Genomic DNA, 21,436 nt, shown 5'->3' on the forward strand with positions numbered 1-21,436 from the left:
CGCGAGACCGCTATGTCATCATCTCGCGAGACCTCAATGCACTCTTGCGACCAGAGCGCGCGAGGAGCGTCGGTAACCGCTTCGCCTGGATCTGGGGCCAAAGGAAGGTGAGTATATAGCTATTTTTTATTTTAATTCTTTTTTTTAACAGGGATATGATGCCCACATTGCAATGTGCTGCGTGGGCTGTGCAATGTGCTGCGTGGGCTGTGCAATGTGCTGCGTGGGCTGTGCAATGTGCTGCGTGGGCTGTTATAGACTACGTGACCAGCCGCGAACAATCAGCGACAGGCGCAGTCCCGCCGCGAATTGGCACGGGATTTGAACCACGCTTCGCTAATTGGTTGCGGACGGCCGAATCCTGTGTATTCAATGTATTATTCTAAAATCTTCATAAATAAACTACATACATATTCTACAATACCTGACGCGTTAGAATTGGGCTACCATCTAGTATATGTATATATGTGTGTGTATGTATATGTGTGTATGTATATGTGTATATGTGTGTATGTATATGTGTGTATCACCCTGGGAACATGATGATGATAGAGGGTTTGAATTGATCATATACAAAATAAATGATATATTCAAGTATCCTGGATTATCCCAATGACTAAGCATATAGTAAAAAATGAAAGAAAGGTGCATATATCACATAATGTCAGTGCTTGGATCAATATAACTTACTAGATGGTGGCCCGATTCTAACGCATCGGGTATTCTAGAATATGTATGTCCACGTAGTATATTGCCCAGCCATGTAGTATATTGCCCAGTAACGTAGTATATTGCCCAGCCACGTAGTACACTATGTTCCAAATTATTATGCAAATGACATTTTTTCTATTCGCCACGACAGCACCCACTGAGAGAGGGGATCCGCCCCTGGGAACAGGAAACCTACAGAGAGATAAAAGGGGCGGCCCCCCCTCGCTCCTCAGTTTGGTTTCCTGTTCCTAGGTAGGAGACCTCCGAGAAAAGCTCTGCTACAATTAAGAAGTGGATAGCTTGCCTGGATGGCCGCCTGTACCTCTCTGTTGAGCGGCAGGGGCTCCAGAGTGAGTGTCAGTCGGGGATATTCCTGTTGGTTTCCCCCTCTTCTGTTTGCATCTGCATGATGCCGGATAAACAACAGATTCCCTGCTCGGATCCTGTTGTGTCGCTCCCCCGCAATTTTGGACGACCCTTCAACTATAGGGTAAGTGGTCGCTGGTAACTTTCACCTTACCCCTTCTATCTGCGGTGGTGGTGCGGCGGGGGTAGCGTGGCAGCCTCGGTAAGCGGTGGCTTCAGCCGCATGAAGGAGATGAGCGCGCACATGCGCGGTGTGGCTGGCGTCCCGGAAGTGGATGCTTCAACTTCCGAGGGCGCGAGGTTAGCTGACAGCGAGATTAACCCTCCGGTAGCAAAACCTACACGCCGCACTCGGGGACTCCCTATGAACAGGTATTAGTTGGAATGTCTCCAGGTGTAGCGGTTCGCTACACCGCTGTTTAATCAGAGCGCACCCCATCCCCCATCAGGAGTCTATATAAAAAATAAAAAAAAAAGCAGAAGGGCGTTCAGGAAGGGGTGTGTCCCCTCAGAAAGCCTACACTATATATGGCAAATAGAGCATTAGTGTGTGCGCAACATGTCGTCCCAGGAGGATATCGAGCGTCCACTGGAGGATTTAATCCTACTTAGTGGTGATGCAAAAAAGAAAGGCAGTGGACACTCGAAAATGAGTGACTCCACTGAAAAATCGGTGAAAAAGTCAGGCCGTTCTGCACCAAAAGCTGATCGTATGACCCGGCAGACGGTATTTAACCTTATTCCTGGGGAATGCGTAGGTGGCTTTATGGGAGCTAATGGTAGTTTTCCTACTTCTGTCTTATAGGGTAAGCGGACGGAGAAAACTAGGCATAAGCAGTGTGCAATGTGTAAGGAGCCCCTACCAGACTCCTATATTAAAAAATTATGTCAAAGTTGCATAGATTACACCCTGCAGCAGGAAAATTCGGTCAGAATGAAGGAGATACGTCTCATGATCAGGGAAGAGCTTCAGTCCTTGGGAAATAGTCCAGCTGTGAGTGTTGAGAGGAGGACCAGGAGAGAACCTTCACCTGCAGCAAACACATCAGCAGAAAGTGGTGGGGAGGTTAACTCAGACATCTTTCAGAACTCGGGTTCCTCGGATGACGAGGATTATGTCTGTTTCCCTACAGACAGTGTAAATAATTTGATTAAATCAGTGAGAGGTACTATGGGGGTGTCAGAGTCTAAGGAACCTCAGACACCTCAGGACGTCATGTTCGCCGGTCTCTCACAGCGGAAAGGCCATGTGTTTCCGGTAAATCAGGCCATCAAGGACCTTGTTAAGCGGGAATGGAGCAAAGGACAAAAGGGATTTGTACCAGTCTCATGTAAAAGGCGGTACCCCTTTGATGATGAGGACTTGACCACTTGGTCCAAAGTACTTAAGGTGGATGCGGCTGTGGCATCCACCTCCCGCCGTTCCTCCCTGACGGTGGAAGATGCAGGTTCCTTATCAGATCCTATGGACAGGAAGTCTGACGCACTTCTTAAGAAGTCATGGGAGGCCTGTGTAACTGCATTTAAACCTGCAATCTCAGCCACATCTACTAGCAGGTCTATGCTAGTTTGGCTGGACCAAAACATCAAAACTGGTGTATCCAGGGAAAAATTGCGGGCTGCTATTCCTATGATTAAGGGGGCTGCAGCGTTTATATCTGATGCCTCTATAGACTCGCTCAGTCTGGCGGCCAGAACAGCTAGCCACACTAATACGGCTCGTCGGGCGTTATGGTTAAAAAACTGGAAAGGAGATGCCCAGTCCAGATCCAAGTTGTGTGCCATACCCTGTCAGGGTGAGTACCTCTTCGGAACCGTATTAGATGAAATACTCACTAAAGCGGGTGAAAGGAAGAAGGGGTTCCCTAATCCCTTTATTCCTTCTTACAGAAGGGCGTTCAGGAAGCCACCATTCGGCAAGAAGGGAGGCTTTAAAGACCGTTGGAATAATAAAGAATTTAAACAAAAAGGAAATCTATTCAATAAACGCCCCTTTAAGCCAGCGGATAAATTCCGTTAATCCTGTTTCACCAGTGGGAGCTAGACTTCTAAAATTTATAGACCAATGGAAGGAGATAAGTCAATCCATGGGCCATCAATTTAGTATCTTCGGGTCTTCTTTTAGACTTTATTCGAACACCTCCGGAATCCTTCCTTCTCACTTCCCTAAAATCTAGGCCTCAGCAGGAGGCCCTTGAAACGGAAATTAAATCCCTCATATCCAAACAGGTCTTAATAGAGGTTCCGCCATCTCAGATAGGGAAGGGATTTTACTCTCCCTTGTTCCTGATTACTAAGCCCGATGGCTCTTTCAGAACCATAATTAATCTGAGAAAGTTAAACACCTTTATAAAACCCAGAACATTTAAAATGGAATCTATTTGTTCAGCTATTAAAAATTTGTTTCCAAATTGTTACATGGTAGTACTAGATCTTAAGGATGCTTATTACCATCTCCCTATACACCAGTTACACCAGCAGTTTCTTCGGGTGGCAGTGGTTATAGATGGGCAGGTTTGTCATCTGCAATACCGGGCAATGCCATTTGGTTTATCCATGGCTCCGAGAGTTTTTACCAAATTATTATTGGAAGTAATGTCCTTTCTGCGGGTGAAAGACACTCTTGTGATTCCGTATTTAGATGGCCTGTTGATTGTAGGTAAAAGCTCCCTACAGTGTGAGAAAAGGTTGGAGGAAGTGGTGTTTTCTCTACAGACACTTGGCTGGATTGTCAACTGGGAGAAATCCAGGCTCCAGCCAGTAACATGTCAGAAATTTCTTGGGCTCCTTCTGGACTCAGTCGACCAAATATGTAGGCTTCCTGATGATAAAAAGACCGCCATAATACATAAGGTGAGCTTAGCCATCAGGAAACGTAGTATGTCATTAAGAGGTGCAATGTCCTTATTAGGTTCACTAACTTCTTGTATTCCTGCGGTTCAGTGGGCGCAGTTCCATACTAGACAGCTGCAGAAGTTTGTATTAGAAGAGGACATTAAGAAGGAAGGAAGTCTGGATAAAACAATTCTTCTAACATCAGAAGTAGTACACTCCCTTAGATGGTGGTTAAATTTGGAAAATCTGTCGAAGGGAGTTTTATGGTTGATCACTCCTTCCAGTAAAATAACCACAGATGCTAGTCCTGAAGGCTGGGGGGCGCATTTTGAGAATCAGACGGTTCAGGGTCTCTGGTCTAGATCAGAGCTTGATGATTCCTCTAATGTGAAGGAGTTGAGAGCTATATTTTATTCCCTACTCCACTTTCTCCCTCAGCTGAGAGGCTCTCATATAAGGGTCTTCTCCGACAACACCACCGCAGTGGCCTATCTGAACCATCAAGGAGGTACACGATCAGACAATCTTATGGGGGTGGCTTCAGACATCATGGAGAAAGCCGAAGGTCATCCACTGTCTTTGTCAGCGGTACATATCCGAGGCATAGACCACTTTCGTGCCGATTTTCCTCAGCCGTCACACTCTTCATCAGGGGGAATGGACGCTCAACAAGAAGATCTTCAAGTTAATAACAGCCAAATGGGGTGTACCCCAGATAGACTTGTTTTCCACAAGAGCCAACCGTCAGGTAAAAATGTTCGCCTCTCTATGCAGAGAGGACAATCCGGACATATTCGATGCCCTGCATATAACATGGACATTCGACCTGGCTTATGCATTCCCCCCGTGGAATCTGCTGCCTATAGTAATAAGAAAGATAAGGGAAGAAGGGGCAAGAGTTATGTTGATAGCCCCATTCTGGCCCAAGAGGCCATGGTTTTCATGGCTCAGTGCAATGTCAATTACAGACCCCTGGATTCTGCCTCAGACCAAGGACCTTCTGTCTCAGGGACCGTTCCTACATCCTCAAGTAAAAGGCATGAACTTGACTGTCTGGAATTTGAGAGGCGGTTACTAGATCTTAGAGGTTTTTCTAGAGGGTTAATAGATACCCTCATGAGGAGTAGAAAGCCTTCCACTACCAGAATTTGTTAGAATCTGGAAAAAATTTCTTGAATTCCATACTGCACAACTTTCTTCGGAAGTTACTATATTCTCAATACTAGAATTTCTACAGAAAGGTCTTGAATTGGGACTCTCGGTTAGCACAATAAAGGTCCAAATTTCGGCTCTAGGAGCTCTCTTTAATTCTGATGTTGCGGGCAATAGATGGATATCTAGGTTTATTTCCGCATGCGAGAGATCAAAACCAATTAAGATACCACAGGTTCCTCAGTGGGATCTAACTTTAGTCCTAGATGCATTGACACAAAGCCCTTTTGAGCCTCTTCAGACAGCCTCATTGAAACATGTCTCATTAAAGACGATATTATTAGTGGCATTGGTATCTGCTAGAAGGGTGAGTGATCTCCATGCCTTATCAGTAGATCCTCCATTCCTATCAGTGACTTCTGACAGAATAATTTTGAAAACAGATCCATGTTATCTCCCTAAAGTAGCCACTAGTTTTCATAGGTCTCAGGAAATTTTCTTACCTACTTTTTATAAAGACCACTCAACTCCAGAAGAAGTAAGACTTTATACCCTAGATGTTAAATGAACTGTTCTGGCCTATCTAGAAAGAACTAGGGACTGGAGGAAGAGTAGGGCTCTCTTTGTGTCTTTCCAGGGAAAAAACAAGGGATCCAGAGTCACAAAGAGCACGCTGTCACGCTGGATCCGAGATGCTATAATCCTGGCGTACAGATCTAAGGGAAAAGATCCTCCTCTGCATGTGGGAGCACACTCCACTAGAGCCTTGTCGACTTCCTGGGCAGAAAGAGCGAACGTGCCAATACACCTTATATGTAAGGCTGCAACTTGGTCTGCGCCTAATACCTTCTATAAGCATTACAGATTAGACCTGTCTGCTGCTTCTGATCGAACCTTTGGGGTTTCGGTTCTCGACTCAGTTAACCCACCCAATCTATAGTCTCTGTAAATCACTCAGTGGGTGCTGTCGTGGCGAATAGAAAATACCGGATTACTCACCGGTAATGCTCTTTTATAGAGCCCACGACAGCACCCATTCACATCCCTCCCTTTTCTTTTATTTAGTTGCACGTGGTGCCTTGGTAGGGAGATGTAAATAATAGAGTAATATAGTATAAGGTTGTAAATATGTGTATATATATATATATATATATATATATATATATATATATATATATATATATATATATATATATATATATATATATATATATATATATATATATATACATGAGCCTATTAACTAAAACTCCTGGCGGCGGTTCCTCCTATTCTCTGTAAAACAAACTGGGGAGCGAGGGGGGGCCGCCCCTTTTATCTCTCTGTAAGTTTCCTGTTCCCAGGGGCGGATCCCCTCTCTCAGTGGGTGCTGTCGTGGGCTCTATAAAAGAGCATTACCGGTGAGTAATCTGGTATTTCTAGGATTTTCCTAAATGGTCAGTGCAAATGACAGTCAGTCTAATAAAAGTCATCACCCGTTAGAGTATACATCAAATTTTATTGAAGAAGCCTCCCAATGATAACAGTATAATCTCCAAAATGAATACAAACTCAAAATGCACTGTTCCAAATTATTAGGCACAGTAGGATTTCTAAACATTTGATATGTTTTAAAGAACTGAAAATGCTCATTTGTGGAATTTGCAGCATTAGGAGGTCACATTCACTGAACAAAAAAGCTATTTAACTCCAAAACATCCCAACAGGCCAAGTTACATGTTAACATAGGAACCCTTCTTTGATATCACCTTCACAATTCCTGCATCCATTGAGCTTGTGAGTTTATGGAGAGTTTCTGCTTGTATTTCTTTGCATGAAGTCAGAATAGCCTCCCAGAGCTGCTGTTTTGATGTGAACTGCCTCCCACCCTCATAGATCTTTTGTTTGATGATTCTCCAAAGGTTTTGTATAGGGTTGAGGTCAGGGGAAGATGGTGGCCACGCCATGAGTTTATCTCCTTTTATGCCCATAGCAGCCAATTACTCAGAGGTATTCATTGTCATGCATGAAGATGATTTTTCTCCTGAAGGCACGTTTCTGCTTTTTAGACTATGGAAGAAAGTTGTCAGTCAGAAACTCTATTTACTTTGCTGAGGTCATTTTCACACCTTCAGGAACATTAAAGGGCCCTACCAGCTGTTTCTCCATGATTCCAGCCCAAAACATGACTCCTCCACCGTCTTGCTGACGTCGCAGCCTTGTTGGGACATGGTGGTTATCCACCAACCATCCACTACTCCATCCATCTGGACCGTCCAGGGTTGCTCGACACTCATCAGTAAACAAGATTGTTTGAAAATTAGTCTTCATGTATGTCTGGGCCAACTGCAACTGTTTCTGCTTGTGAACACTGTTTAGTAGTGGCCTAATAGTAGGTTTATGCACCACAGCAAGCCTTTGAACTATCCTACACCTTGAGGTTCGAGGGACTCCAGACGCACCAGCAGCTTCAAATAACTGTTTGCTGGTTTGTAATGGTATTTTGGCAGCTGCTCTCTTAATCCAATGAATTTGTCTGGCAGAAAACTTCCTCATTATGCCTTTATTTGCATGAACTCTATCTGTACTCTGTTTCAGTCACAAGTCTCATCAGAGTATGATGATCACTCTTAAGTTTTCGTGAAATATCTAATTTTTTCATACCTTGTCCAAGGCATTGCTGTTGTGAAATTGGATTTTGGGCTCCCCCGGTGGCCACTGGTGGAATTGAACTGGTGTGCATCATCCCCTCTGTTCACCTGCTTCCATCAGGATGTGGGAGTCGCTATTTAACCTTGCTCCTCTGTCACTTCCATGCCGGTCAACATTGTAATCAGAAGCCTTTCTGTGCATGTTCCTGCTGCTAGACAACTCCCAGATAAGTTGGACTTTAGTCCTCGTTTGTTTTTGCATTTTGTTCCAGTTCACAGCTGTAGTTTCGTTTCTGTGTCTGGGAAGCTCTTGTGATCTGAAATTGCCACTCTGATGTTATGAGTTAATACTAGAGTCTTAAAGTAATTTCAGGATGGTATTTTGATAGGGTTTTTCAGCTGACCATGAAAGTGCCCTTTCTGTCTTCCTGCTATCTAGTAAGCGGACCTCAATTTTGCTAAACCTATTTTCATACTACGTTTGTCATTTCATCTAAAATCACCGCCAATATATGTGGGGGCCTCTGTCTGCCTATCGGGGAAATTTCTCTAGAGGTGAGCCAGGACTATATTTTCCTCTGCCAGGATTAGTTAGTCCTCCGGCCGGCGCTGGGCGTCTAGGGATAAAAAACGTAGGCAACGCTACCCGGCTACTGTTAGTTGTGCGGCAGGTTTAGTTCATGGTCAGTTTAGTTTCCATCCTTCCAAGAGCTAGTACTTATGTTTGCTGGGCTATGTTCTCTTGCCATTGAGAACCATAACAGTTTGACCGGCCCGAAAAGGGTTAAATTAATTGACAGCGAAAGGAGAGAAAAGAGAAGTCTGCTGAAGTTTTTTTTTTTTCCCTTCCCTTCAGTTCTGAGTGTGCTTGTATTTGAATCTCTTGCAAGTCTGCCTATATTGCAGCCTTTCTCTCTCTCTCTCTCCTTCTAATCCTGGAATAGCTCTGTGTTCACCTGTTTAAAATGGATATTCAGAGTTTAGCTGCAGGTTTGAATAATCTCACCACGAAAGTTCAAAATTTACAAGATTTTGTTGTTCATGTTCCTATATCTGAACCTAGAATTCCTTTGCCTGAATTTTTCTCGGGGAATAGATCTTGCTTTCAAAATTTCAAAAATAATTGCAAGTTGTTTTTGTCCCTGAAATCTCGCTCTGCTGGAGATCCTGCTCAGCAGGTCAGGATTGTGATTTCCTTGCTCCGGGGCGACCCTCAGGATTGGGCTTTTGCATTGGCTCCAGGGAATCCTGCGTTGCTCAATGTGGATGCGTTTTTTCTGGCCTTGGGGTTGCTTTATGAGGAACCTCAGTTAGAGCTTCAGGCGGAAAAGGCCTTGATGTCCCTATCTCAGGGGCAAGACGAAGCTGAAATATACTGCCAGAAATTCCGTAAATGGGCTGTGCTTACTCAGTGGAATGAGTGCGCCCTGGCGGCGAATTTCAGAGAGGGTCTCTCTGATGCCATTAAGGATGTTATGGTGGGGTTCCCTGTGCCTGCGGGTCTGAATGAGTCCATGACAATGGCTATCCAGATCGATAGGCGTCTGCGGGAGCGCGGACCTGTGCACCATTTGGCGGTGTCTACTGAGAGGACGCCAGAGAATGTGCAATGTGATAGAATTCTGTCCAGAAGTGAACGGCAGAATTTAAGACGAAAAAATGGGTTGTGCTTCTATTGCGGTGATTCAGCTCATGTTATATCAGCATGCTCTAAGCGTACTAAGAAGCTTGATAGGTCTGTTTCAATTGGCACTTTACAGTCTAAGTTTATTCTATCTGTGACCCTGATTTGTTCTTTATCGTCTATTACCGCGGATGCCTATGTCGACTCTGGCGCCGCTTTGAGTCTTATGGATTGGTCCTTTGCCAAACGCTGTGGGTATGATTTGGAGCCTCTTGAAACTCCTATACCCCTGAAGGGGATTGACTCCACCCCATTGGCTAGTAATAAACCACAATACTGGACACAAGTAACTATGCGGATTAATCCGGATCATCAGGAGATTATTCGCTTTCTTGTGCTGTATAACCTACATGATGTGTTGGTGCTTGGATTGCCATGGCTGCAATCTCATAACCCAGTCCTTGACTGGAAAGCTATGTCTGTGTTAAGCTGGGGATGTAAGGGGACGCATGGGGACGTACCTGTGGTTTCCATTTCATCATCTATTCCCTCTGAGATTCCTGAATTCTTGACTGAATATCGTGACGTTTTTGAAGAACCTAAGCTTGGTTCATTACCTCCGCACCGGGAGTGCGATTGTGCCATAGATTTGATTCCGGGTAGTAAATACCCTAAGGGTCGTTTATTTAATCTGTCTGTGCCTGAACATGCTGCTATGCGAGAATATATAAAGGAGTCCTTGGAAAAGGGACATATTCGTCCTTCGTCATCTCCCTTAGGAGCCGGTTTTTTCTTTGTGGCTAAGAAAGATGGCTCTTTGAGACCGTGTATTGATTATCGGCTTTTGAATAAAATCACGGTTAAATATCAATATCCGTTGCCACTGCTGACTGATTTGTTTGCTCGCATAAAGGGGGCCAAGTGGTTCTCTAAGATAGATCTCCGTGGGGCGTATAATTTGGTGCGAATTAAGCAGGGGGATGAGTGGAAGACCGCATTTAATACGCCCGAGGGCCACTTTGAGTATTTGGTGATGCCTTTTGGTCTTTCAAATGCCCCTTCAGTCTTTCAGTCCTTTATGCATGACATTTTCCGTGATTATTTGGATAAATTTATGATTGTGTATCTGGATGATATTTTGATTTTTTCGGATGACTGGGACTCTCATGTCCAGCAGGTCAGGAGGGTTTTTCAGGTTTTGCGGTCTAATTCCTTGTGTGTGAAGGGTTCTAAGTGCGTTTTTGGGGTTCAAAAGATTTCCTTTTTGGGATATATTTTTTCCCCCTCTTCCATCGAGATGGATCCTGTCAAGGTTCAGGCTATTTGTGATTGGACGCAACCCTCTTCCCTTAAGAGTCTTCAGAAATTTTTGGGCTTTGCTAACTTTTATCGTCGATTTATTGCTGGTTTTTCTGATGTTGTTAAACCATTGACTGATTTGACTAAGAAGGGTGCTGATGTTGCTGATTGGTCCCCTGCTGCTGTGGAGGCCTTTCGGGAGCTTAAGCGCCGCTTTTCTTCCGCCCCTGTGTTGCGTCAGCCTGATGTTGCTCTTCCTTTTCAGGTTGAGGTCGACGCTTCTGAAATCGGAGCTGGGGCAGTTTTGTCGCAGAGAAGTTCCGATTGTTCCGTGATGAGACCTTGTGCCTTTTTCTCGCGTAAATTTTCGCCCGCTGAGCGGAATTATGATGTTGGGAATCGGGAGCTTTTGGCCATGAAGTGGGCTTTTGAGGAGTGGCGTCATTGGCTTGAGGGGGCTAGACATCAGGTGGTGGTATTGACTGACCACAAAATTCTAATTTATCTTGAGTCCGCCAGACGCCTGAATCCTAGACAGGCGCGCTGGTCGTTGTTTTTCTCTCGGTTTAATTTTGTGGTGTCCTACCTGCCGGGTTCTAAGAATGTTAAGGCGGATGCCCTTTCTAGGAGTTTTGAGCCTGACTCCCCTGGTAACTCTGAACCTTCAGGTATCCTTAAGGATGGAGTGATATTGTCTGCCATTTCTCCAGACCTGCGGCGGGCCTTGCAGGAGTTTCAGGCGGATAGACCTGATCGTTGCCCACCTGGTAGACTGTTTGTTCCTGATGATTGGACCAGTAAAGTCATTTCTGAGGTTCATTCTTCTGCGTTGACAGGTCATCCTGGAATCTTTGGTACCAGGGATTTGGTGGCAAGGTCCTTCTGGTGGCCTTCCCTGTCTCGAGATGTGCGAGGCTTTGTGCAGTCTTGTGACGTTTGTGCTCGGGCCAAGCCTTGTTGTTCTCGGGCTAGTGGATTGTTGTTGCCCTTGCCTATCCCGAAGAGGCCCTGGACGCACATCTCGATGGATTTTATTTCGGATCTTCCTGTTTCTCAGAAGATGTCTGTCATCTGGGTGGTGTGTGACCGTTTCTCTAAGATGGTCCATTTGGTTCCCCTGCCTAAGTTGCCTTCTTCTTCCGAGTTGGTTCCTCTGTTTTTTCAAAATGTGGTCCGTTTGCATGGTATTCCGGAGAATATCGTTTCTGACAGAGGAACCCAATTCGTGTCTAGATTTTGGCGAGCATTCTGTGCTAGGATGGGCATAGATTTGTCTTTCTCGTCTGCTTTCCATCCTCAGACTAATGGCCAGACCGAGCGGACGAATCAGACCTTGGATACATATTTGAGGTGTTTTGTGTCTGCAGATCAGGATGATTGGGTTGCTTTTTTGCCTTTAGCGGAGTTTGCCCTCAATAATCGGGCCAGCTCTGCCACCCTGGTGTCGCCTTTTTTCTGTAATTCGGGGTTTCATCCTCGATTTTCTTCTGGTCAGGTGGAATCTTCGGATTGTCCTGGAGTGGATGCTGTGGTGGAGAGGTTGCATCAGATTTGGGGGCAGGTAGTGGACAATTTGAAGTTGTCCCAGGAAAAGACTCAGCTTTTTGCCAACCGCCGGCGTCGGGTTGGTCCTCGGCTTTGTGTTGGGGACTTGGTGTGGTTGTCTTCTCGTTTTGTCCCTATGAGGGTTTCTTCTCCTAAGTTTAAGCCTCGGTTCATCGGCCCGTACAAGATATTGGAGATTCTTAACCCTGTGTCCTTCCGTTTGGACCTCCCTGCGTCTTTTTCTATTCATAATGTTTTTCATCGGTCATTGTTGCGCAGGTATGAGGTACCGGTTGTGCCTTCTGTTGAGCCTCCTGCTCCGGTGTTGGTTGAGGGCGAGTTGGAGTACGTTGTGGAAAAAATCTTGGACTCCCGTGTTTCCAGACGGAAACTCCAGTATCTGGTCAAATGGAAGGGATACGGTCAGGAGGATAATTCTTGGGTGACTGCCTCTGATGTTCATGCCTCCGATCTGGTCCGTGCCTTTCATAGGGCTCATCCTGATCGCCCTGGTGGTTCTGGTGAGGGTTCGGTGCCCCCTCCTTGAGGGGGGGGGTACTGTTGTGAAATTGGATTTTGGGCTCCCCCGGTGGCCACTGGTGGAATTGAACTGGTGTGCATCATCCCCTCTGTTCACCTGCTTCCATCAGGATGTGGGAGTCGCTATTTAACCTTGCTCCTCTGTCACTTCCATGCCGGTCAACATTGTAATCAGAAGCCTTTCTGTGCATGTTCCTGCTGCTAGACAACTCCCAGATAAGTTGGACTTTAGTCCTCGTTTGTTTTTGCATTTTGTTCCAGTTCACAGCTGTAGTTTCGTTTCTGTGTCTGGGAAGCTCTTGTGATCTGAAATTGCCACTCTGATGTTATGAGTTAATACTAGAGTCTTAAAGTAATTTCAGGATGGTATTTTGATAGGGTTTTTCAGCTGACCATGAAAGTGCCCTTTCTGTCTTCCTGCTATCTAGTAAGCGGACCTCAATTTTGCTAAACCTGTTTTCATACTACGTTTGTCATTTCATCTAAAATCACCGCCAATATATGTGGGGGCCTCTGTCTGCCTATCGGGGAAATTTCTCTAGAGGTGAGCCAGGACTATATTTTCCTCTGCCAGGATTAGTTAGTCCTCCGGCCGGCGCTGGGCGTCTAGGGATAAAAAACGTAGGCAACGCTACCCGGCTACTGTTAGTTGTGCGGCAGGTTTAGTTCATGGTCAGTTTAGTTTCCATCCTTCCAAGAGCTAGTACTTATGTTTGCTGGGCTATGTTCTCTTGCCATTGAGAACCATAACACATTGCACTATTTAACACTTTTCAGCAGCAGAGAGATCCTTTTTATTTCCCATATTGCTTGAAACCTGTGGCCTGCATAATAATGTGGAACATCATTTTTGAGTAGTTTTCCTTTAATTAGAATCACCTGGAAAACTAATTATCACGTGTTTAAGATTGATTTCAGTGATTCATTGAGCCCTGAGACACAAAACCATCCACAAGTTTATTTGAAAAACAAAACAATTAAATCTTTGACACTTAAATCCAATTTGCATAATAATTTGGAACACAGTGTATATTGCCCAGCCACGTAGTATATTGCCCAGTTACATTGTATATTGCCCACTGACGTAGTATATAGCACAGAGCCACATAGTATATTGCCCAGTGACGTAGTATATTGCCCAGTGACGTAGTATACAGCACAGAGCCACGTAGTATATTGCCCAGCTACGTAGTATATTGCCCAGCCACGTATGACACAGGTTAAAAAAATAAAAAATAAACATATACTCACCTTCCGCTGGCACGTTGTAGCTGTGTCGCCTGTGTGGGGTGCAGCCGGCAGCTTCCGGTCCCAGGGTGTGATGACGTCCCGGTCACGTGACCGTGTCGCGGTCACGTGACCGTGACGTCACGGCAGGTCCTTTCAGCGCAGGACTTGCGATGACATCGCGGTCACATGACCGTGATGTCATGGCAGGTCCTTCTGCCAGACCATCCGTGCAACCGGAACATGCCGGTTGCATTGCGAGGAGCGGGAAAGGCGGCGTAGGTGAGTATATAATCATTTTTTTTTATTATTATTATTTTTAACATTTTGATGTTTTTACTATTGGCACTGCATAGGCTGCGTCAATAGTAAAAAAAACTTGGTCACACAGGGTTAACAGCGGCGGTAACGGAGTGCGTTACCCGCAGCATAACGCGGTCCGTTATGGCCGGCATTAACCCTGTGTGAGCGGAGGGGTGTATGCGGGCGCCGGGCAGTGAGTGCGGGGAGTAAGGAGCAGCCATTTTCTTCTGGACTGTGCGCGTCGCTGATTGGTGGCGGCAGCCATGACAGGCAGCTGGCGAGACCAATCAGCGAACGAATAACCGTTACAGACAGAAGGACAGAAAGACGGAAGTGACCCTTAGACAATTATATAGTAGATCCATGATGATATGCAAGTGCACTATCCCCAGGTGAGGCCCCGGATGTGCATTCCGTGTATAGCTTTTTCAACAGGGTCCCTGTACTATGTATACAGTTGGTCTGTTTGGGAATGGAGAACCAAGGTCGTGCATCACCTCTGCTGGACTATTTATCTGTGGAACTAATGGAAATAATAGAGCACTGTTAGGCTGTCTTAGGCTGGTTTCACATTTGCGGTTGTGTCCGCAGCGTTTCTACCGCATATATCCGCATGCGTTGTGTATTCCTATATTTAACATTAGGGACGCATGCGTTTTTGATTTTTCGCCTTTTGCCGCGTTTGACGACGCATGCGTCGTTTCGTCGTTTGCGACTTGGCGTGGAAATGCAACATGTAGTAATTTTTAGAGGCGTCAATTTGCCACCTGGAAACGCATGCGGTCGATTGAGCAAGGTTTGCGGCAAAAAAACGCATTGCTGTCTATATGAACGCATGCGTTCACAAGCACATGCGTTTGCTTGCGTTCGTGAACGCATGCGTTTCAATAGAGAAAAACATGTCTAGACACTGATAAGCCACCCCCCCACATACAAGGTGATAAAGGGAGGGAGTGGACATTTGCAGGTCACTACTCAGCAGACACTGAAGCAGATGAGACACAGGCTACATCTTGGAGGAAAACAAGACCCTGAACAATGTGAGTATATCCTAGCCAATGCCTTTATTTTTTAATTTCTGTCTCTACGTGTCCTAATTTCTTGCATTTCTTTCTTTCTGCATGCATCAGAATGTCTTCTGCTTCTTCTTCTTCTGATGAGGAGTTTCGTCCTGGGCAGTCGGAAGTCGAGCATGTCAGTGAGGTGTGTACTTGCCTCGTCAGATTGGTAAATATTCACTGTAACATCTACACATGTGACAATTTGAATTTTTCATTTTTTTAGAGCTCTTCTTCAACTGCGGCACAAACTGGGCAGGAGCAGCGGACTCAAGGTCGGGTGGAAAGACGGCAGCGGGTACGTATACAAGGCTGACTGTTTACTGTATCCTCAGTCTAATATTCTTGAATCTTATTTTCTTTCCATTCCTATTTCTTAACTCTTTTCTTCTGGAATCCTTTTGTATGTTGACTTTCCTATTCATGCCATTTCTCAGCATCTTTTGTCTTTTTTTTCCTTATGTTAATTCACTAAACTTTAATGACTTTATTTAATTTTTAGGTTCCACAACGGGAGGATGACCTAATTGAAAATTACCTCCTCATCTCCCTGGTCCAGGAGCGAGTTCCGTTGTGGGACACCCGGGATCCACTGCACTCAAACAACGTCACAATCCGGCACCTATGGAATGAGGTGGCCAAAGAGATGTGGGATGGCTGGGACAACGCCCCGACTCGGGTCCGAAATGCATTTGGTAAGTATTGCACTGCAGTGTGAAGCAGCAGAGACCTTAGCCGTGCTCACACAACTGTGTGTGATGAAAGAAACTCTCAGGATTTTCTCTCATCACACACAGTTGTGTGAGCACGGCCAAAAGTCCATTTTCTGACCATTTTTTTTTTTAACAGTGTCCAAAGTCAAAACACGTTGGCGTTCGATGAAGGACCGCTTCAACAAGGACCTGCGTCAAGAGAGCCGTGTTCCCAGTGGTTCAGGAGCAAGAATCAGATAATACAAATACCATCGCGTTCTGGCATTTTTAAGACCGGTCCTTGCCCAGAGAACGTAAGTATTTTTCCCTTGCATTAGGTTGTATTGTATTGCCATAATCTGTATATTTATATTCCACAGGATTTTGCGTCTGGTTAATTTTTGGTATTAATTTTCTTTTTCCTTTTTTCACAGCACATGGAGCACAACTGTTGGCCCAGGTTCTGGAGCGGTCCTTCATCTGACAGCCACAGATCCGTCCCAGCCATCCAGCAGCGCTGCAGCAAGTGGGCCTTCCACACTAACTGGAGACCAGGGAGCTGGTCCATCAGGTCTTCCCCTTTCGCAGTCCTCTTCCACTGCCCCTTTTTTTTTTTTTTTGGGCTCCTCCCGGCTGCGGCAGAGGGCATCGGACAGGTCACTCATGCCCGAGTTTTTGCACTTGAGCTCGGTTTTACACGACGCAATCAAGGCTTTGAGTGACCGAATGGATATTTCACATAACCTCTTGAATGCACGTATCCAGGAGGTCACCAAAAGCCTTGACCAAGTGAAAGCCGACCTCCAGAGGCCAGCACATCTTTTTTTAACCAAATTGAGCGGGCATTTTGGAACACCTAACTCCTGATCTCCAGCTGAGTGTCATGCAGGCCTGCAATGCTGCTTACGTGCAGGCTATGCAGCAGAGTCGTTATTTCCAGCAGACAGTGTCGGCATATCCACCTGTGCCTTCACTGTCACGATTAACCTCAATGCCGACCTCTGCTGCATACCGGTGCACGGCCACCTCAATTCCTAGCACTGCCGGACACCACTACAGCACCACCACCATGCCGAGTGAGGGTTGGATATCCCACCGCCACCACCATGACAACCGCTGCTCCTGCTTGGACCTCCTCCACTGACACCACGATGCAGCAGGACCCTGGCATGGCCTTCCGTACCGCCACCACCACGTTGCAGCAGGACCCTGGCATGGCCTTGCGTACCGCCACCACCACGATGCAGCAGGACCCTGGCATGGCCTTCCGTACCGCCACCACCACGATGCAGCAGGACCCTGGCATGGCCTTACGCTCTACAAGCGGTATGGACTCTGGCATGGCTGCAAGTTCTACGAGCACTATGGACTCTGACATGGCTGCACGCTCTATGAGCACTATGGACTCTGGCATGGCTGCACGCTCTACGAGCACTATGGACTCTGGCATGGTGCAGCCGGACCCTGACAGGTCACCCACCACTACGCCACGCCATATGAGCCCACCAAGGCTTCCCAGAACCCGGCAAACCCAAAAAAGAAACCAAAAAAAAAAAACAGAGGACTCTTAGTATTCCTCCCCCTTCACCTCCCAATGTGTCTGTAATGTCAGGTTTGTCTCACCCTTCCAGTGCGTGTCAAGCCCCATCCCCGAACTTCCAGACCCTACTAGTTTCATTGCCCCTTCTCCTGCCACCTCTGCGTCGTCCACGGTTAGCCAGGCCTCAGTGCTTCACATTCCCCGTTTACATAACTCTACCCCAAGCCGGCGCAGTTAAATAAATTTTTTGGTTGTTAAAAAATAAAAAAAAATTGATTTGCCCCAATTATGTTTGGTTTATTGTGTCTTCCGCCGCCGGCAACACACACCGTGCGCCAAATAAGAAACTTTGCCACACACTTTATTTTTTGGCCACATCATATCTCCAGTAGTTATAAAAAAAAAAAAGACTGCAGTTTTGTGTGTCTTTAGTATAGAGATATGAGGTGGGCCAAAAAATGTATACTTGTATTATCTCCATAATCTCTTCTTTCTACTTTGTCTGTGACTAGTGTTGCAGTCAAGAGAAAATGGCGGACATACAGTGCAGAACTCTACTGAACAGGTCAGGTGTCAAAAAACTCATTAGTTAGGACACCTGACCTGGTGAGTAGAGAACTGCCTTGTATAACCTCCATTTTCTCTTCTGTGTACATAATCTAGTACACACAAATTGAAGGGACTATGGTGATCACACACGGCATATTTGTGCTCATCTGCACAGGTGTCAGAAGTAGTGAATTCATGAAGCTGTATGTGCATCATGAATTCATTATTTCTGACACCTGACTTGATGAGTATAGATCTCTTTAGTGTGACAGTCATTGTCTCTTCAGTCTCTGTCCAATGGATACAGCAGAAGAGAATCAGGACGCAATGACGTCAACAAGCTTACCAATAAAGCAACATGGCTGCCATAACACTAGCAGTATGTGGCCACTGTTTTATATCAGTATTTGTAAGCCAAAACAAGGAGTGGAACAATAAGTAAATTATGATATTAACATAATAACTATCACCTCTGCCTTTATCACCCACTCCTGGTTTTGGATTACAAATACTGATATTAAATACAGACCAAATACTGCTAGTTTAGGACAGCCTTGGTTTGTAGAGGAAAAACATAGGAGACACGGTCAACACAACCAAAACTAAAGTTTATTAATGAGAAATATTATCATTTCAGAAAATTACTGGTACAGATCGAATTACAACAGGACATTTACACAACATTGTCCTGCCATGACACACGTCCAATATCTGAATCAAAAAAGGCAGCCGATTGGTCCCGCATGTGACCAACTGCTGCAGTTGACCGCAGCAGGTGATGCTGGAAATCAGGCAGTGGGTGTGCAACTGGTTCATCCAGTTCAATGTTGGGTTGCTCCTTAGCCATTATATAATTGTGCAGAACCACACAGGCTTTGACCACCTCGTCGACTGTTTCCACTTTTAGATTTATGGCTGATGCAAGAATGCGCCATTTAGAGACCAGACTGCCAAAGGTACACTCTACTGTTCTTCGGGCCCTGGTCAGTCTGTAGTTAAAGATCCTTCTAGTGTGGTTCAAGTCCCAACTGGAATACGGCTTCAGTAGGTTTTCACACATCTGAAAGGCCTCATCCCCAACCATAACAAATGGCATCGGTGGACCTTGAGTGTTGGGGAGAGGTTGTGGCAGGGGAAAATTGAAATTTTTGCCATACACACGGCGGCCCATATCCGAGTTCTTGAAAGTCTGGGAATCGTTGCCACGGCCAAAAGCTCCATTGTCCACGGCGATGAAGCGACAGTTCGCATCAGCTATTGCCATGAGCACAACAGAAAAATATTTTTTATAGTTGAAATACTCCGATCCTGTTCTGGCAGGTTTGATAATGCGGATGTGCTTTCCATCCAACGCTCCTAAACAGTTGGGGAAATCACACACACTCCAGGATTTTTCCGAAATTTCAAGCCACATGTCCACTGTGGGTAGGGGTATAAACTCATCCCGGAGTACATTCCACAAAGCCCAACAGGTGTCCGCAACTATTCCGGACAGGGTGGATATTCCAAGCCGGTATTGGAAGTGGAAGGATGATAAACTCTCTCCGGTTGCCAGAAATCTGTAAGAAAAAGAAACCCCCCAAAAATTATAAACTATTCTATTTATGGTGTGGTTACGCTAAAGAAAGAAAGGAAAATACCCAAAACATAAATGTCATAAAACACAAAATTTGGACTGTCATTGTTTTAGATTTGGAACGTACCTTAATGTAACCAGCAGACGTTCCTCCGGTGGAATCGCTCTACGGAGCTGGGTGTCCTGTCTCCGTATGGCTCCTTGGACACGAACAAGCAAATCCCGGAACGAGTCTTGCGACATCCTTGTATATTTATGGAATTTCTCCGGGTTGGCATTAAGCTCGCCATACAGCGTGTGATAGGCTCCACGGCTCTCACGTAGTTCGATAATGGGGTGCCTCCAAAAACGCCTACGTTGTCTCCTTCTCCATCTTTCGCGATTTCTGTCTTGCTCCCAAGCTAAAGCACAGGCAAGAAACAGCTGGATGCTTAAATCCAGGTTGAAATAAAAGCTCTCTATGCGAAGATCCATCATGACACAGGATACAGGAGCAAAATCTGAAGATTCCAGCTGTTCAGGGGTCTATATAAAGAAATCCCATAATACACGCCCTCTGTAGTCCCATTGGCGGTGTCTGGTTATCTTGATTTTTCTCTTGTGAAATTTCTCATCATGCACACCAAAAATGCAAACGCATGAAAAAACGCATATAAACGCGTACAAACGTGGCGTTTTTTTAACCGCATGCGGTAACGCATGCGTCTAAAAATGCCGCGTTTGTACGTGTTTATATGCGTTTTTTCCACCACTTGCGTATGCGGATTAAACGCTGCGGATTTAAACGCTAATGTGAAACTAGCCTTACCTGTCTGTTCACTAAATATGGAATGTTTTTATTTGCCTCTTGCTATTGACAATGTATTTCACAGCCACATTATAGGTGTGTTGAGTACACCTCTATAATGTAGCTGTGAAATACATTGTCAATAGCTAGAGGACAAATGAAAACATTTTACCCTTCGCCACGACAGCACCCCACATGAGAGAGAGGGATCCGCCCCATAGGAACAGGAAACCTACAGAATAAAAGGAGGCGGTCCCCTCTCCTCCTCAGTTTAGGTTTCCTGTTCCTACAGGGACCCGGCTTACCTACAGATGAAGAGGATCCCTGGGCCATGCACCCGGCTGTGCCGGTGTCTGAGGGAACGGCAGGGGCTGCGGTTCCAGAAGCAGCGGCGGGGGAGCCCCTGCTTGCAGCCTCCCCCCTCGTCTGGCCGAACTTCCATGGTCCGGGTCTGGTCACCGTGGGTCCGCCCGGCACCATGAGGACGCGCGCGCTGCAGCGGCCGGCTTAATACTTCTGGCCGCCGCATGGTTAGTGAGAGCGGCGCGTCTAACCCGGAAGTCGCTGGAGCACTTCCGGGTTGGTCCGGGGAGGCAGGAGAATGGGCGGCAGATTTAAAAATGCAGCGCTGGCGTCGGGCCGGTGTGTGTAAGATGGCTTCACCGGCCGACGAAGCGCACCTGCCCGCAGCGCAACAGCGTTCTCCCAGCAAGGAGAGAAGCGCTAGGAGCAGCACAAAGAGTGGTGGTCGACCTCCAGAGAAGGGATCTACCACCAAACGAAATCCGCCTCCAGAACCGGTACCTGTCAGCTTCACTGGGTGAGTTTTTGAAAGAGTCTCTTCCTATATGCTGATATATGTTCCTCCTGTATCCTTCCTCTAGACTAAGAAAAGGACACACAAGTCCAAGCACAAGGAATGTGCTTTATGAACGCAGCCCCTCCCGGATGATTATGCTAAAAAACTGTGTTCAGAGTGTATCATGCAAACCTTACGGCAGG

General features: G+C 45.9%; 2 protein-coding genes across 6 annotated transcripts in view; both read left to right on the forward strand.

The window, feature by feature from the left end:
• The window catches only part of MTRR (5-methyltetrahydrofolate-homocysteine methyltransferase reductase), a 1,305,783-nt gene that overhangs the window by 12,415 nt on the left and 1,271,932 nt on the right, over positions 1 to 21,436 (forward strand). The gene's annotated exons all lie outside the window — the stretch shown is intronic.
• LOC143782221 (uncharacterized) lies at positions 13,204 to 20,277 on the forward strand. Its single transcript, XM_077269431.1, has 3 exons — positions 13,204 to 15,435; positions 15,517 to 15,588; positions 15,793 to 20,277. The coding sequence occupies exons 1-3, from the start codon at positions 15,364 to 15,366 to the stop codon at positions 16,006 to 16,008; spliced, it is 360 nt and encodes a 119-aa protein (XP_077125546.1). The 5' UTR covers positions 13,204 to 15,363; the 3' UTR covers positions 16,009 to 20,277.

Source organism: Ranitomeya variabilis, chromosome 6 (assembly GCF_051348905.1).
Source record: "Ranitomeya variabilis isolate aRanVar5 chromosome 6, aRanVar5.hap1, whole genome shotgun sequence".
In the NCBI taxonomy this organism is placed as follows: Eukaryota; Metazoa; Chordata; class Amphibia; order Anura; family Dendrobatidae; genus Ranitomeya; species Ranitomeya variabilis.